The 18,920-nt window shown below is 41.7% G+C and overlaps 1 protein-coding gene across 1 annotated transcript in view; it reads left to right on the plus strand.

Annotated features, from left to right (window-relative positions):
- SAMD7 (sterile alpha motif domain containing 7) overlaps window positions 1–11,720 on the plus strand; it is a 28,447-nt gene extending 16,727 nt beyond the window's left edge. Inside the window, exons 8-9 of the mRNA XM_025914083.2 lie at window positions 6,609–6,719; window positions 10,059–11,720. Of these exons, the coding sequence (XP_025769868.1) occupies window positions 6,609–6,719; window positions 10,059–10,226 (279 nt within the window). The 3' untranslated portion in view covers window positions 10,227–11,720. The remainder of the gene's footprint in view (window positions 1–6,608; window positions 6,720–10,058) is intronic.
- Window positions 11,721–18,920: the final 7,200 nt, after the last annotated feature.

Here is an 18,920-nt window from a genome sequence, read left to right on the forward strand (position 1 = left end):
GTACTTGCATAAAAATAAGACATTTTGAAATATGTTTCCTTCAACACGGGTTCTGCCAAACTTGCTTTTTTCTCTCAGAGAAGTTTGCTTCTCTGAGTTTGCTTCTAATCTACCCCTTGTATGTCATCGACTGACCGGGGACAGGAGCCTCTGATTGCTGAATCTTGGGTCATGTCCCCACAGCCCATCTGCAGGGGAGGCTGGGAAAGCCAATGTCTGGCATTAGTTTCTGTTCCATCAAGATTCCTGGGAGATAGGAATTTACCCAAAATTAGGAGATTCAGAGGCTAAACATCCAAAAATATTGAGAAATGATGAGTACTTTCCCTATTCTTCCATATAGCAAACATTGGGGGGCACATACTTCTGTACCAGAAGTTTTAGGCTATTCATAATAGGTAATAGAAATACATTCTTTATTCTAAAAAGAATAACAAGCCTATAGATCTGAAAAATAAGAAATTAACTACTTTAAAATTCTCTATTTATGCCAGGGCAATATGCAAAAGGGAATACACACGTATAATTCAGTCTGGTAGATAAAATACTATTTTTTTGAATCATAATGAACCATCAGGACAGTTGGAAAGAAGACTAGCTCTCCTCATATGGGAAAATGGTGACAAAAATAATGGGTTGGCCGGTTTTTGAAGTTTATGTCAATACTACATTTTCATATATAAAGTTTATTTTTTCAAGTGATTTAATAACACAATTTTAAGCTGCAATTTGCTTACTAAATCTGGTGTCATTATCTTTGGTTTATATATTAAAGGGAAAAAGGGCAAGGAAAGGACATTATAATTTAACATAATTAACTGATGTTAGAAATGACTGTTTTCAGATCTTGGTTTTATGATCATTTGTTTTTCTTCAATTTAATGCCATTAATTCTTCTACTTTTTCTTTTTTTTTTTTTTGTTCTGTTTATGGGACTTATGGAAAATTAGATAGAAGAGCAGTTAAGAGCATGGCTTATGAAACTAGAAAGTACATGTTCAAACCCTGGCTTTTCCGTTATCTGGACATGTGACCTAGGACAAGCCGCCTGTCTTCTTAGTGCTGTTTTTCATCTGTAAAATGGGGATAATTATATAATTTATCCTCAAAGGATTGTGGTAAGCAGTAAAGAGGGCCTGGCACCTTATAAGTTCTTGACGAGCGTTAATTTCACCATGCTATCAGAGGCTCCTCAAGATAACGGGTTCCTTATCAGGCAAGTTGTATTCTTTCAGTTATCCACTTTGTCTTTTTGCATACTTTGTAAAAAAAATTTGTCCTATTTTCTCCCATTCAATGAGTCTAACCTTATTATTTTCTTATTAGTCATTGACCATGGGGCAATCCCTTTTTAAATTTATCTATTCCACTTATCAAGTGCCGCACCAACTGCCAGTACAGCAAAGTTACCAAATTTTGATAACAGTCCGAAATAAGCAACAGTTGAAATCAGCAATAAGCAATGAACATGTGATCGCTGGCTTCTGGTGGGCCGAATCTGTTTGGCCCCTCATTATTCTTCATCAGCCAGTGATCCACAGGCATGGAAGTGCCGCGTATGAGACCCGCTCTTGTAATAAATGATGCTACATGCATTTCATACTTTATCATCCCAAATGTCTTCTTGTGGGTACGTAGAAGTCACATAAGCACGAATACCCCCACACTTTGCTGACTCATTATCTCTCACCAACAGGATGTCAGCGCTCCTTTCCCCACCCCAAGAAATGGAACAGTTATTTCTAGGTGTTTCTCAAATGTGGTTAGGGTCAAGTTCTGCTCTTGTTTCTTCATGAGTCTATTCCCTCTCAGCTGGTGACTGCTGGTGAAATCAACAGCAAGAAGAACACTGCCCTGCTGGGCGTGCCCCTGCCGTGTTAGGGACAGTATTCTGTACAGAAATGGACAGAGTCCCCTTGGATGCAACTGAGCGCAACAAGCTCAGAAGCAGCACAGCTCGGGCACAGCTGTCCCTGGAACCCTTGTCTAGTATGTCACAGCCTGGGACTAGTCAGGGTCACACCCACCATGTCTCCCACACCCACCCTGCCGTCTTCTTTTTCATCTCTGCCTTAGGTGGCCACTCAGCTACCTCCTACCAACTGCCTCCTGTAGGTATAAAAAGAAAGCCAGAAAAAAATAACCACAAATAAACCTCAAAGCTCCTATGCAAATGAATTCTTTTAAATAGATAGAGAGAGAGAGGGTTGGTAGCTCAATTGTTCAGGGACATCCAGGAGAGCCTGTGACACATCTTGTTTGTTCTAAGTAAATGTCTCATTCAAGGAACTCAGCAGATAAAATATTCTCTCCCTAAAAGAACTGAAATTACTAAAATTATGTGTACATTTATATGGTGCTCCTGGCTTAAACTGCTGTCTTGACAATGAAGTAGGAGGGACATGTGAGTGACACTGGCATATTCTGCAACTTTGCCTCAGGCCCAGGTTCATCCGTCAGGGCTGAGGCTTGGGTCCTCATGCAAGTCAGTCTCAGCTGCCAACCTGTCTCTGTTTGAAAAAGTATCCTGGGGCACCTGGGTGGCTCAGTTGGTTGAGCATCTGATTTCGGCTCAGGTCATGATCTCACAGTTCGTGAGTTCGAGCCCAGCATCAGGCTCTATGCTTACAGCTCAGAGCCTACAGCCTGCTTCAGATTCTGTGTCTTCCTCTTTCTCTGCCCCTCCCCCACTCACACTCTGTCTCTCTCTCTCAAAAATAAGTAAACATTAAGAAAATTAAAAAAGAAAAGAAAATGCATCCCTTCATTGCTCAATGGAATCCCTACAAAGGAAAGAGAAATGGGCCAAACCTTCCCACCATTAATACATTTAACTGTTTTCACCAGTGCCCCTTTCTCTGAATGGCAGCAGGATTACATAGCGAAAATCCTGGATCAGAATGAGAAACCTTTTATTTTCTAAGTTCTCTACTTGGCAAGCTCAGCTTCTTGGCAACTCACTTAACCTTTTCTACACTGGTTGTCTCATTATTATAATAATGCCTACTTTTTGCTGAACATGGACTATATGCGAGGCACTGTATCAGGCACGTCGTTTAGATTATCTTTTAAATTTAATGTATACCAATTCCATGAAGAAGATATTAACTCTATGTTGCAGCTGAGTAAAACTGAGCATCACAGTGGCTAAGAGAGTGAGTGCTTAAAAAATGTGTATGAGACTACAAATCTAGCTCTTTCCACAATTACTTTACGCTGAAGATATTGGGCCATATGGGTTATAGTCAAGGGTACCTGGGCCCCTAGGTATTGTCAAAGGTGGTAAAAGGAATCCTTAATTTATTCCTAATACTTCAAAAAACGTTAAGAGAAATCATACGTTTCCCTAAGATAAGGTTACAAGCCTAACCAAAGTGTCAACTTTTTCACTTTAGCCTAAGATAAGTTAGTTCATGTTAGGCATTCTATAATTTCCTTAATTAAAGTAGGAAACGAAATAATTACTTAGCAAACACAGTTTATAAATAACTAAAATCTATTAGAACAAGAATTTCCTAGTATAGAAGCTTCCCCAAAAGACTTGACTTTTCAGTCAGTCCTGAGGCATGCCCTCCAATATAGTGGACACAAGGCAAATATGGTTCCCCTTGCCACTGAGCTTAAAGTCCAGAAGAGGGACACTAGTAAGGAGTTCCACATCAATGTGGAGATGCTACGAGAGAGCAGGTACGGAGCATGGTGGGCACACACGGGAGGGCCTTGTGGCTTCCTGAAGGGAGAGGCATCTGTAAGTGAGATTACTAGCTGAGGGGGGAGGTGAGGTGGAAGAGAGGCAAAGGAGAAATTTCCAAGTGAAGATCAGGAACCAGAAAGAATTTAGCACAGTTGGGATTTCGAGATAGCTTCCAGTGGCAGAGAAGGCCAGGACCAAGTGAGAGAGGGGACAATGGCAAGATAAGAGGCTGGAGGAGGGGAGGGGGTCGGGTCACAAAGAGCTGTGGAGACCAGGGAGGGACTGTGGCTTTATCCTGGAGGCAGTGGAGGTTTTAAGCGTGAGTGGCATACTTAGCTTTATATTTCAGAAAGGTCACTCAGGTTGCTCTTATGAAAATAGGTTGAGGGCAGCAAGACTAGTGGGGAAATTCTAGATCCAGGACAGCACCAGTGGGGCGGGTAGACAAGAACATTATGGAAAAGGCAGAACTGGCGTGATTCAGCTTGTGAGTTTAAGGTATACATCAGGGAGCCTTCGGCAGAAAGAGATATTCACTGAAGCCAAGAGAGAGACTGAGACGAATCAGGAAGACCAAAGAGCACCGGAGGCGGAAGCCTAAGGAACCCTAACCCACAAACATGGATAAAGAAAGAAATGATAGTCACACAAGTGACTGAGAAAGAAAGGCAGAGAGTACCCAGGAGGGAGCGCCTTGCAAAGGCCAGGAAAGAGCTTTTTTTTTTTTTTTTTTTTTTAATGAAAAAGTAGTCAACAATGTCAAATACAGCCAGGAACACCAGGAATATCCATGCACTTGGTAACAGTAGAGTCACCGGGGACCCAGAGACAAGCAGGTTTAGTGGACTAGTGAGGGTAGAAGTCAGAGTCCTTGAGACTGAGGAATGACTGGACAGTAAGAACATTGAGGCAGGGAAGATCAAAACTCTTGAGAAACTGGCCTGTGAAGGTGATGAGAGGTATGGGGCCGTATCTAGAGACGGAGTGAGGAAGTGTTTGTGTAGGTGCCTTATTATTGTTTGCTTAATGATGGAGACTTGGGTAAATGCCAACGGGAAGGAGCCAGCTCAAGAGGGGAGACTAACACTGAGAGAGGGGGTTATCTACTGAGTGAAGCCTGAGGTGGGAGGGGTGAGGACACACAGTACACATGAAGAGATTGTCTTCAAACACTGAGAGACCCTCTTCCACCATATCAGGACCAAGGGAGAAAATACAAGTTTTTAGGTTGCTGGGCAGAATTAGAGGAAGTTCTTGTCTATTGGTTTCTTTCCTTTCCTTTTCTTTCCTTCCCTTCCCTTCTCTCTTTTTCTTTTCTTTTCTTTTCTTTTCTTTTCTTTTCTTTTCTTTTCTTTTCATTAGGAAGTTATATAATCTGCTGAAAATGAGGGAGGATTCTGTAAGATCTTAAGTTTGAAGAGCGTGAAGAAAGCTTGAAAATAGAAAAAAGAGAAAACTTATCAGTAAATAGAGGATTGCCGGGCAGATGGAAGCAGGAGATCATGAAATTACAGCACTACCAAATCTGCCCAGATTTTTGATTCGTCTCTTTATCTGCCTGGAATCTTTGTCCACCAGTGGCCTTCCTAGTTTCCAGAAGAAAAGAAGGCACAGTGGCATCCACTACACAGGCAGAACAGATAGGGCCCCGGAAAGGCCGAGCGCCACAGCATTTGCCTGCATTTCCCTCTCCTCCCCTTGCCATGCACGCAGGGCAGTGGACCGAGACACTGCACCTGTCAGCGTGAGAGGTAAAATTTGTCTGCCATGGTTTCCACCCACCACACTTTACTCAGCCTATTTGTCCATTCATTGGTTTGCCCAGCAACATTTATTGCACATCTACCATATCCCAGCCACAGCATTATAGGGGCACCGGTAAACAAGACACGGGCCTGCCCTCAAGTCATAACTATTCCAGGTTGGAACTGAGTTCCAGAGACAGAATTACAATGTACTCCAGAGTCATTAAAGAGCACAGACGTGCTACTGGAGCACAGAAGAGAGAGTAACTGAAAATAAGAAACTTTATGACATTTTGTGTCATCCTCAAGCAGTCTTAATGGTTCCTTCAAAACTAAAATACCTATATATGAACAAGAATTTGGGGGGTGCCTCAGTCGGTTAAGTGACCGACTCTTTTTATTTGAAAGAGAGAGAGAATGTGTGTGTAAGTGGGGAAGGGGCAGAGAGAGGGAGAGAGAGAGAGAGAATTCCAAGCAGGCTCTGCACTGTCAGCACAGAGCCAGATGAGCGGCTCAAACCCACAAGCCGTGAGATCACGACCTGACTGAAATCAAGAGTCGGATGCTTAACCGACTGAGCCACCCTGGCGCCCCAAGTGACTGACTCTTGATCTTGGCTCAGGTCATGACCTCACATAGTGAGTTCGAGCTCCGAGAAGGGCTGCACACTATCAGTGCAGATCATGCTTAGGATTCAATCTATCTGTCCCTCCCCCTCTTGCATTTTCTCTCTGTCTCTCTAAATAAATAAATAAGGAAAGAAAGAAAGAAAGAAAGAAAGAAAGAAAGAAAGAAAGAAAGAAAGAATTGGGGGGGGCACCACCTGGCTCAGTGGGGAGAGCATGCAAGTCTTGATCTCAACGTCATGAGTTTGAGCCCCACATTAGGTGTAGAGATTACTTTAAAAAATTGTTTATTTTTATTTATTTACTTATTTTATTTAAGAGAGACAAAAGGGGGGTAGGGAGAGGAGCAAAGGTAGAGAGAGAACCTTAAGCAGGTTCCACACTCAGCAGGGAGCCTGACACGGGGCTCCATCCCACCACCGTGAGATCATGACCTGAACTGAATCAAGAGTCGGATGCTCCGCTGACTGAACCACCCAGCTGCCGCACACAGGAATTTTTTCCAAAGACATGCAAAGTTGACACCTTTTGTTTTTGATAAAGGTATTTAAAGATCATGCCATTGATGGAGAAACCTTGCCATTACTCACCGAGGAGCATCTTCGCAGCACTCTGGGATTAAAGCTAGGGCCGGCACTCAAGATTCAGTCACAGGTATGGTGAGTTCTCATAACCAAATATGTATTAATGGTATGAGGCTTAAGAGAAATATGTTACTTTTCTCCTGTTGTAATATGCACAATACCCACTTAACCTCTTTATTAAGCTTTGCCCCTCTGTGGGTGGGGACCTGACAGAAATGGGGAAACCTGAAAGCTTTGGGTGGGGTAGTGGTACTCATTCCTAGCTATGGTTGGGAAGGCACAAAGCGGTGGTGTGCTGGTGAATGTTTAACAACTGGTTCTCTTTAAAAAACAAAATGAACGCTGACTTGTAGCATCTGTTAATTTCTGTAATGTAAATACGCCTACGATGGCTGACAAACTCCTAATGTCATGTCCCCGAATTCAGAATCGGGGAGAGAGGCGCAGCAGTGCCCCATTTTAGAGCATGTTCACCATATGGATACACATAACTGACCTCAGGAGCAGAATAATAAGAATTAATAGTAAAATCGTTAGGTAAAAACAAGTAAGGAGTGATGAGTTTTGAGTATTGATGACTCGAGTTTTCAATATAATGTATTTAATTGTAAATTTATATAATTTAATTTTTCAACGTTTATTTATTTTTGGGACAGAGAGAGACAGAGCATGAACGGGGGAGGGGCAGAGAGAGAGGGAGACACAGAATCGGAAACAGGCTCCAGGCTCCGAGCCATCAGCCCAGAGCCTGACGCGGGGCTCGAACTCACGGACCGCGAGATCGTGACCTGGCTGAAGTCAGACGCTTAACCGACTGCGCCACCCAGGCGCCCCTAAATTTATATAATTTAATTTTTAACAATGCCACATTTAGCAACTGCTTTGCAAACTTCCAGAAAATGTAACGATTGGCTCTTGAGACTGGACCGAGCCAACTCCAGTTCATGACTTCTCACCATCTCCACTGCTTCCTTCAGGACTAAAGCACCAGTATCTCTCATTAGATTACTGCCTTAGCCTTCTGTTTGCCCTGCTCTGCCTTTGCCCTCCCAGCGCCTATGCACAAAACAGTTCAGGATGATCCTCCTAATACATAGGACAGACCATGTCTCCCTTTGGCTCAAAAGTCTGCAATAGCTCCCCATTTCCTCCAGAGTAACCGCCCAAAGTTTATATCATTTGTGCTCCTCCATTATCCTTACCTTCCTGACCTCATCTTCTACTTACCTCCCCTCTGCTCCACACCCCCCAGTTACTGCTTTTGACCACTGGCCTCTGGATGCTGCTTAAACTTGTCGGCAAGCTCCACCTAAGGGCCATTCCCTCTGCCTGGGATGCTCTTCCCCTGATATCCTCATGCCTTGTTCCCTCACCTCCTTCATCTTTGCTCTGCTATATCTTCTTAATGAAGCTTGCTCTGATCGCCCTATTTATAATTGTACCCAGCTCAGGATCCATGCACACTACTGCTGTTCCTTTTCTTCTCTTCTTTTCTTCCCCAACAGCACCTATCATCTTCAATCATACAATGCAATGCATTTATTATATTCATGTTTATTGTTGATTCCCCCCCCCCAAACCCACTAGAATGTAAGCTCCATGAGAGCATAGGTCTTTGTCTGTTTTGTTGACTAATGTATCTTTAGAGTATACAAGACTCATAATAGGTCAAAAGTTATTTGTTGAAAGAGTGAGTTTCCTGAAAATGAAACCAAGAATCATCAACTGATTCTTCCCAGAATTTATACAGAACTGAACCACTTTACAATACATATTTACACAAAGAACAATGAGACTTCAAAATGTCCTTCGAAAACCATTTTTCTCTGCCAAAAAAGTTTAGGGTAAAGAAGTTCTTTATTTCTAGTGTAAATACCTTAATGTTTCCATTGGTATTCTTTTTTTTTTTTTTCAACTTCTTATTTTGGAATGATTTTAGGTATAGAAAAGTTGCAAAGATAATAGAGTTCACCCAGCTTTTCTTAAGGCTAACATCTTACATAATGTGGCACATTTGTCAAAACTAAGAAATTAACATTGGTACAATATGGTATTCACTTTTAAATAATTTATTTTCCTTTTAATTTTTTTTTTGTTTATTTATTTTTGAGAGACAGAGAGAGAGCACGAGCAGAGGAGGGGCAGACAGAGAGGGAGACAGAGAACCTGATGCAGGTTCCAGGCTCCAAGCTGTCAGCACAGAGCCCGACACAGGACTCAAACTCACGGACCTGAGCCGAAGTCGGATGCTTAACTGACTGAGCCACCCAGGCGCCCCAACAATTTATTTTTCTTTAGTGAGGATACTATCCCTCTTGGCATTCTAATGACACTGCATGGTTTTTTTTTTCTCAAATCTGATTTACTTTGGCTCTAATTTATCACTCTGGCACTTACTTTTTTCTGCCTTAACAACATGGCCAGCTCTAAGCCTTTCTTTTTTCTTTTTGAATATAGTTGGCATACAGTGTTACATTCTCCAAGTCAGTCTTCATCTTGTCCTCACTTGCCATCACTATTAGCCCCAAATCATTTTCACAAGGCTGTAGTCATTTCCTGTGCTCACACCTAATGTGTATAAGTAACTCTATGGAGCCCAAGTGAGCTCTAAAGTCCAGGCTCCATCTGCCTGCACAACAGGACAGAGCTCCCCAGAAGCTGTGGGGGAAGATCTCAATCTCCAAAATGGGAAGCAGGGGCAAAATTCCATTATAGTAAGCCCTGCTGAGAAGAAGAAAACCCACCCGGATGACCAGAAACTTAGAAGGTGGACCTGAACAGGACATACAAGGCATACAGGACATTACTGGAATCTGAGAACCCAGTATTATCAGAATGGAAGAAGCTGGGTTTGAGCTGTGATAATGTGAACGACGTAGAAATCCCCTGGGTCCCATGGAGGGTGAGGTTTGTGTAAGAGTCCAGTGGTTAATGCTGGGGCACCGAGGCCCAAAGCGGCAATGTTTATGTCTCAACACTAAGGCAACTTGAAGCCACCTGTGTGCTGAATCTCCCTAAAGAATTGCAGCCTCAGCTTAGAGAAGTGCCAGTTGGGCATTGGTAAAGGTGGAGTGGGGTGTCTGTGGGATCTGTTGAGGGACCCTTAGGAAAGGGTGAGGTGGAGTAAACTCAGAGTGAAATGATTGTGTCACAGATGAACCACGGCAGACCCAGAGCCAGGAATTACAAAGTTACTACCACGGTGATATCCAGTTTTACAGTAATAAATGCTGGATGTTTCTGAGAGAAAGAAAAAGCCCCCACATCCTAGAACGGTGTCCCTCACAACTATCTAGATGCCCCATGCCTGAAATTACCTATCCTTCCTGCCATCTGTGCCTAAGCAGAGGATGCTGGGTTATTGAAAGAATCTATAGACTTAGTTGTTATAATCATTTTGTCTCCAAAGGTATCTCAGCAAGTGGAAAGTATGTTGTATAAGAAAAGTCTTCTACTTCCTACCCATACAAAACAACCATTTGATCAACCAGCAGATACATCCCCTCTTTTGGATTTTAATTCCTGGGGTGATACATTGGATGTTCCTTGTTCCCAGGATATAACAATTCCTAAATGAAGCGAACAAGATAGCATGAGAAATGAAAACCCTCAAGGAGCAAGAACAGTCTTTATCAGTTTTCCAAAGAGTCCAGGACATTCTGAAGGGCGTGTGAGGGGTTCCCAAGATGAGATGGAAGCTGGGAAGAAGAGAAAGCCAGCCCTCCTGGAGCCCTTAAGGAGGCCTTGCCCGAGAGCCTTCCTAATGTGACTTCAGCCCAAAGTGGCTGCAGGTGTATCCTGGGAAGCAAATGCTGAATGAAGGAGAGCATTTGCAAACACCAAAAAAGCTACAGTTGGGTGATTCCATGAGGAAATCTCCGAAGAAGCCAAAAGAACCAATACTGAAAAAAAAAAAAAAAAGAGGAGTTCCTTATCTCCCTTCACTCATTTCCCATCCCCCACCCAGAAAGAGACCAAGGCAATCCCATGGAGTTGAAAGATGTAGAAGAAAAAGTGGCAAAGTACAAAAATGAGAAAGAGAAGCTGACCACAAGGCCTCCACTTTTTCTCACTTCAGGCTTCCAGGCTGAAGAAGGACCAAGCCAGGGAAGAACAGAAGGTTTAACCTTTCAGTTCAGAGAGACTGTTATTCAGCATTTTCTTTCTGACATGAAATTGTCATGACTCAAAATAACTCCTAATTATCTGAGACCGAGATGAAAAGTAACAGTACCCACCTCAGATTTCCCACAAAGGGTGGGGATAGAGTTATCTCTGCAAAGCAGGTTTGAATTGGCTGGAGGGAGGGGAGAAGATGAAGGTGACTTTCTGCTTGTCCCCGTGGAGTCCCTCTCAACTTTACACTTAACAGAAAGCCTCTGAAAAGATACACAAGAAACGGCTAGGAGTTTGCTCAAGGAAGGGACTGGCAACAGGGGCATGAGGGAAACTTAGCACATACCCTCCTGTACATTTTAAATGTCCAACGATGAGAATGCATTTTCTATTTTTAAAATTTACATTTAAAATGAAGAAACTGTAGCAGACAGCCTCGAAGGTAGCCCCCAATGATCCCTGCTTCCCGGTCCCTGTGCCCTCGTGTAACGCCCTCCCCTCTTAGGTGGGATGGACTTACTGACTCTTTTCTAGTGAACATAATATGAAAATCATGATGGATGTCACATCTTTGGTTCTTCTGTCTGGGATGCTCTTTCTCTCTCTTTGGAATCCCTGCTCTTGAGGGAGCCAGCTTCTATGAGTCCAGGCAGCCCTGCGGAGAGCCTGAGTGATGGAACGTGGAAACAAATCTTCTGAGGCTTGTCAAAAGCCACATTAAGGAACTTGAACGTGGCTTCTCTTCAATGAAGCATTGAGATAACTACACATGCAGCTTCTGCCTACAGCTTGATGGAGGGCCTGAACCAGAGGTCCCCACTGAGTCGCTCCTGGATTCCTGACCCACAGAAACTGCAAAATAATAAATGTGTTGTTTTCAGCCACAAAGTTTTGGAGTAATTTATTTCACAGCAATAGATAACTAAAACAAACCAATAAAGTGCATTGTACAACATGTATAGGCTGGTACCCACATTCACTTTTTGGTTTAAAGGTGGGTTTTTGAAGTTATTTCCCTACAAGCCAGGCTAACATCATCAAGCTTTGCTCTCTTCCACTTTTAATCTGAAAACAGCAAGGGGTTTTTGCCAACATAAAATTATATTGTACTTTCAAATATCCTTGTGGATTTGCTAATTTACTTCCTATGGAGAGAGAAAGAGAGACAGAGAGAGACGGAGGAGGGAGAGAAGGAGAAAAAGAGGAATAATCTGGGAAAATTTCAAAATTTTACAAAGTTTTGTCACATGCCCTTTCAACGGTTACAATTCTCAGCATAGAGAAGTTTCACAAGATAGCAAATGTGAGTTAACATGTTATGGTGGGGGATAAAAAGGAAAGTTTAATTAATATTTTTAGTGGGAAAAGGATCGTGTGGCTCAATCCATATGACAGTTTTAAATTTCTTATCCCTGCTAAATGAGTCAATCGAGTTGGGAACTGATTCACTTGAACACATGTGTCTCAAAGTCGCACTAAGGAAAGTGTTCTGACATGCCTTCCTGGCATATACTATCACCAAAAAAAGCACTGTGCTTAATCTTAGATCCATGCATAAAAAAGCAGAGGATGTAGGTGAAGGAGGGTCCTCAGCTCCCTGCACTCTTCTGGTGGAAGCGGGGGTGGCAGGGAAGGAGGCTGGAGTTGGTTGTGCACACTAAGGTTACTTTCTTTCCAGATGAATAACTCCGGGGTACTTTTTAACAACAAACCCGCTTTAGAGACAGAAATGGTATTGGGGAATGAATATTTCACCCACATTATCATATAGAAATAGTGTTTACCTTTTCGGCAAATACTACTTTAGTCTTGAGCATACTCTGTACCCTTTGTGAGAATAGAAGAAAGGACAGCAACAAAAAGAAGTCTCTCCTATGTTTGAAAACCAATCACAATGAAACTGTGTTGGCTAATTAGGATCTTCAACTTATGAAATATTCTGTGTAGACAGACTGAATAAACATCCACACAATGGAGCGCTATGCAACTGTTTCTACAATGGAAGTATTTATTATAGCTCTTAGAAAGCAAAAATAGAATTTGCATATCATCATTTTGCACCCCTAAAAAATAAAGATCTAGCTGATGACCATGAGTGGCTGGTACCCTTACGAATAGAGAAACAACCAGACAATACATGCCTCCTTACGGAAGTCCATAACAAAATCCAAACTGTGGGAAACTGCATGGTAGAAACTGTTTTAGTAACTATATAGTAGAAATGACCTGATTTTCTTCAACAAACAAATTGCAAAGAAAAACAAAGAGAGAAAAAGGAAAATCAATAGATTAAAAGATACTAAAGATTCAAATCACATAGATGTAAACATTCTGGAAACAGGTAGTTATGATGGTTGCACAACATTGTGAGTGTAATTAATGCCACTTAATTGTACACTTAAAAATGATTTAAATCACACATTTTTTAAATTAAATGGAGTCTGGCAGAACACTCAAGACTCTTGAGTCAGAGACAAGGGACTTTATTACTCATGATACAACAAGAAGCCCAAACATTAGCATATTTGTGTTGGTTTTCCTTGCTCTCAAGTGCCGCAAGGGTAATAAAGATGGGCCTAGAGATTGCCTGTACATGCAGTGTCTTGCATCACAGCTGAAGAGCACTGAGCTTGGGAAACCCACTAATTTTATAGCAAGCAGTAAGCAAGCCTGCTCTTTGGGCTGGGGATGGAATGTTGGAGGGGAGTGGGGAAGAGATGTTATGTCATTTCTTAAGGCTACCAGTACATAATTAACCCTGAAAATTGGCCCTGATGAAAGAACAGTCAGGATCTTGCGATCTTGGCCCACCCAGAAAGATCTGTAGGAATAAAGGAGACCCAGAAAAGAGTGTCTCTTCCAACAATATCATGCCATGGATTTGCTTCAAAAAATCCATTGAGAAGAGAGGGTATTAGTCAGTGGGAGTATAGGTGAAACAACTTTGACCATGAGTTGATACTTATTGAAGCTGGGTTATGAGTACATGAGGCTCACTAAGCTGTTCATTCTTCTTTTATATATGTTTGAAAATTTTCCATAATAAAAGTTTTTTTAATCTTATTAAGAGTTATCATATACATTATGTGTGTGTTCTAATATTTTCTGATAGTATATTTAAAAATGCATATTTGCTATTTAAAATCTGTGGAACATTTATGGGGCACCTGGGTGGCTTAGTTGGCTGAGCACTGACTTTGGCTCAGGTCATAATCTCATAGTTTGTGGACTTAAGCCCTGCATCGGGCTCTGTGCTGACAGCTTGGAGCCTTGAGCCTGCTTCAGATTCTGAGTCTCCCTCTCATTCTCTGTCTCTCAAAAATAAATAAAGTGTTTAAAATTTTTAATAAAAATAAAAAATAAATAAAATCTGTGGAATTTTTTATTCTATCAATTAATACTAAGATAATAACTTCAAGCAAATGCAGTTACTCATGATGGTAAATATTTATATTGTAATTTTATTACAGCTATATGAAAGGTCTGTTTTATAGAGAGTTGTAGGCAATTTATTGTACTTGTCCATCCTGTCCTGGGGAAAATGAATGTCTCTTCACAGAAGCCAAAAATACAAGGTCTGAGGTCTTTGATATATCTGCTAATAGTCACAAGATGTCATTGTGCAGCCATGAGAAGTAATCTCCCCAGAAATGTAATAGTTTGCCTAACATGACTGGGTGTCATTTTGGAAAAATCAGAATGCTTTTAGGCTGTGCACATTTAAAAAACAAAATGCATTTCTAGTATATTTCACCACTACCCCTTTGGCTCATTCCCTACTAGGTAATTTTATTTTGCTGGCTAGAGTGACATAAAGTTTATTGACTGATTATTACATTGAATTCAATGCCTACTTCCTTTCATCCTGCTAAGAAGTCCTTCTCATCAAATAAAACATAAAAGCAAGAGTTTCAAACACCTTGTTGCTATAAAAATTTTTTATCACCTCTTGTCTTAGTCGGTTTGGGCCACTATAATAAAATGACACAGACTGTGGCTTATAAACAAAAGAAATTTATTTCTCGCAGGTCCGAGGCTAGAAGTCCAAAATCCAGGTGCCAGCATGGTCGGCTTCTAGTGACAGCCTTCTTCCAGGGTGAAGCCTGCCGACCTGTCACTGTGTGCTCACGTGGTGGAAACCAGAGACAGCAAACTCTTGTGTCTCTTCTTAGAAGGACACTAATCCCATTCACGAGGGCACCATCTTCATGACCTAATCACTTCCCAAAGGGCCCTCCTCCTAATAGCATCACAATGGGGGTTAGGATTTCAACATATGAATTTGGTGAGGGGACATTCAGTCCATTCATCAGCCCATTTGCTGTCAGTCCCCTCTCAACATTTTTCAGCTCTTTGATGCCTAAAAAAATATTCAGCAATTTCAGCTCCGCTTCTGGGTCTTTGGGGGATGGGGTGGGTGGCAGGGAGTAGCCAGGTTTCTGCACTTTTTACTTCTGCAGTTGCATTCCTATATAGAAAACAGGAAATTTCACATTAAAAAGGATGAGAGAGTTACAGAATTTATCCAGATGATCAACCAGCTGTTACAAAAACTTAGAAACCCTGCTTCTTAACTATACATCTTCCTAACCATACCCCTCCTAAGAGCATGCCTTGGGAAGCACAAAACTAAAGAGTATATTTCCCTTTTGGGGATCACTGTGATGCTCCTGCACTGGAGACATCAGTCTTCATACTCATCATGGGTCCTGCCATCCCACCATTCTTGCAAAGATGGTTCTTCACTGGGTACCTGAAGATCACTGTCAAAACCCAGCCTGTGCCACTGATGTGTGGCACTGGAGGATGTGGGCTACGAGGGGCCCAAGCATTTGCGTCAAGGGGGAGAGGCCTTCAAGCATAGGAAAATGTATAATGTATTCTGTTTAAAGTAAAAACTACCGAGGAAACCTCTCATCAGAGCAAATGTCCCAAAGCGCATCTGTAGCCTGACCAAAAGCTCTACCGGAGAGAGAGCGAGAGCTGTGAAATCAGAAGAAGGAGAACAACAAGAGGAAGAATCAAGGGAGAAGATACAACCCGAGTCTACTGTCCAGCAACTCACCACCCATGGCAGAACAGAGTTAGGGTAGTTATGTTTCCCACCATACAAGGCACCCATCTTTTAAGCTAATTCCAAACACCAAAGGGAAAAACAACACTGACTCACACATACAGTCCATTCCTGACCAGAACCTTGGCTCATAGAAAGAGAAAATGTTTTACTGTATTCTGGGTGGAGAAGAAGGGACATCACAGACTGTGATGGATTGCACTCTTTCTAGTCACACTGCCAAGGAAGATGCCAGGACACTGGCAGGACAGCACCTGGCAGATGGTCATCCATTGTTTGCTTAAGTCCCCTCCCCCTTTCCAGCCACTTCCTCCTACTGAAATCACTTCAGGGTCTCCTAAATTAGGGCTCTGGGTTTGGGCTCTGCCTTTCCCAGGTAAGTAAACTCACCCCCAAGAGTTCTGCCCACTGTGAGAATTTTTCAATCCTCAGAAGTCTCACCCGTCCCACCCAGGAGGGATGACCCTCCCAGTCCTAGGGACCAGGGTAACAGCATCCTTTGTTCTGCTTCTTGGCTCTAAATTCCTTAGACCACCACCCCATCCATTCTAAATTCAGCCTACCTCACTTCCTGAGCACTTCCTGTAACAGGAGGATATCCATTCTTTCTTCCAAATTGTTCAATTCTCCTACAGTGGTCACCTCAAGCAGTCTCCCACTCATAGCCCCAAGGTCCTGGGGAAATGACTCCAGAGAGACAGAATCAGAATCTCCTCTTTCTCCTAGGGTACAGGCCTCTTCACACACACACTAAGATACAGAATCTAGGAGCTATATTTGTCACATAGCACTGAAATAGTCTTCCTTTGGTGTCTGCAATCTATTCTGCTTCTTCTCTCTACTTATCTGGGTCCTCAAATTCTGCATTAAGCACTTCTAAGTCTTTATTCCATACTGTTATAGAGCTCTTTGATGAACTTAACTGGACACATGGTGCAGAATCCATAAGGCAAAGTTTCTGTATCTGTTGTACATCGGAAGCCTGTTTCTTTTCTAAGATAGGCTGTGCCACCAGCTGCCTTGAATCACAAACTAGAAATGTCATTCAACTGCTCTCTGAACACTGCAAAATGTCCTGCAGAAACTGGAAATTTCAGTGCTGTCTGTATGGGTCAGGCAGATAATAGGCTTACCTGTCAACCTGTTTTTTGACATCTCATGACTAATACAATCAGTTCTATGAAGAAAACACAATATTTGCTGGAGTTCTGTCAAATTCAGTGCTGTGCTTTGCCTTGATAATTTGCTGTAGTTTTCCTTCGCCTACATGATGGAAATTACAAGTGCTTACAAAAAGCAGTGGAACATTTGGTAAATAATAGTTGAAAACAGTTCCCCTGATATTTTTAAGACTCCAGTTACAGATTTCTACTATAGCAACATTTTCTTTTCAGATACACATTTAGGTCCCCAGACACTAGAATAAATAGAAATAACTTCATTCAAAATATCCAAAAGTAATTTTGTCCATGTGAGGTTTTGTTGTTTTGGTTTTTTTATGAATTAGATGATGACCAGATGGTTCGTTGTTTCATGGGATTGGAACTACTATGGTAATCCAACAGGTTTCAAATCCTTTAAATTGGTCCTTATTGCTTTATATTAATACCGATGGTTTGCCACTAAAACCACTCATCTAAGTGAGCAAACACATAAAGATTCATAGCACAGGATTCAGAATGAATCAGCCAATATCTGATTGTACAGGTTTAACTAAGAGAGATATCAGCCACCCCAAAGGACAAAACTATAAAAAGCTGTTGTCTTTTTAGTCCTGGGAGCACATGGAAAAAACTCTTTATTTTTGGCCTAATGGCTGCTTCCATGCCAGAGGCATAAAAAGTAATTATTCACCAGCCTTTGCTTATACTCACAAGCACATTCAGCAAATGACATCCACAAAACAGATCCTAAGCACTCTTTCCCTTATGGAGAATTTTCCAGAATGAATGGTCTGATTAGGTTACTGCTTATGATTACCATCTTTGAAATATGTAATTCATAAATCAAGGCTTTGTTTTAAAATTTAGGATAAAGAGGGGCACCTGGGTGGCTCAGTCGGTTAAGTGTCCAACTCTTGATTTTGACTAAGGTCATGATCTCACGGTTTGTGAGATAGAGCCCCAAGTCGGGCTCCATGCCAACAGTGCAGAGCCTACTTGGGTCTCTCTCTCTCTCTCTCTCTCTCTCTCTCTCTCTCTGCCCCTAGCCCATGCTCTCTCTCAAAATAAATAAACTTAATAAAATAGAATAAAAATTTAGGATTAAGAATAACAATACAATGCAAGAATTCTTGTGAAGATTCAAACACTTTTCATGAACATGAAACTATTTAAAACTATTTAAAAATAGTAGCTTGTTTCAATTATCTTGTTTTGAGATGGTATGTCAATTCAGATGCTCTGTGACACAATTGCTATACCTCTCTGTTCCCAAATGCTTCCCAAATGTTAGCTCCTCCTGCTGAATTCGGATAATGGAGAGACTGAGGAAAGCCAGGAGCACTACCAGTAAATGATTTTAAACAAGGACAGCAAAACATACACCAAGTTTCATTTTTTGAAATGACAAAACTCTCACTGTGCACACAATGTTTCTAATAATACTATAATGTTAAAGTTCAAGAACAAGATAACAAAGTATGCTTACAAGTTTCCCATTGTTTCAAGAACTTTGTTTTCCCCTATGCAATGGACAGAGTTGCCCTCATTCAGCTGAAATACTTACCTGAGATTTAACACAGCTGACCTCACAAAAAATTTTTTTAAAAATTTGAAAAATCATCATTTACACTTTCAAAGTTAGAAAAAGATTTTTAAAATGTTTTTGACTCTCATTTATCTTTTCTGTGGGTAATCAATGAGTGTGTCCCTGTTGGTCCATGCTATGCCAAGGACAGCCATTTGGCCCTTCTTTAGCATGGACAGGTATAGCAAGTAATGTGACCATGAGAATTAGTGCAAGGCACTTGATGTCCAAGAGGTGGCAGATGGAGTAAGATAGGGCCTTGCGAATATAGAAACAATGCCCTCCCTGTTCATGCTCTCCTCCAGCCAGGGCTTCCTGGAAGCCACAGCTTTG

Source organism: Puma concolor, chromosome C2 (genome assembly GCF_028749965.1).
Source record: "Puma concolor isolate L17-30 chromosome C2, mPumCon1.1.hap2, whole genome shotgun sequence".
In the NCBI taxonomy this organism is placed as follows: Eukaryota; Metazoa; Chordata; class Mammalia; order Carnivora; family Felidae; genus Puma; species Puma concolor.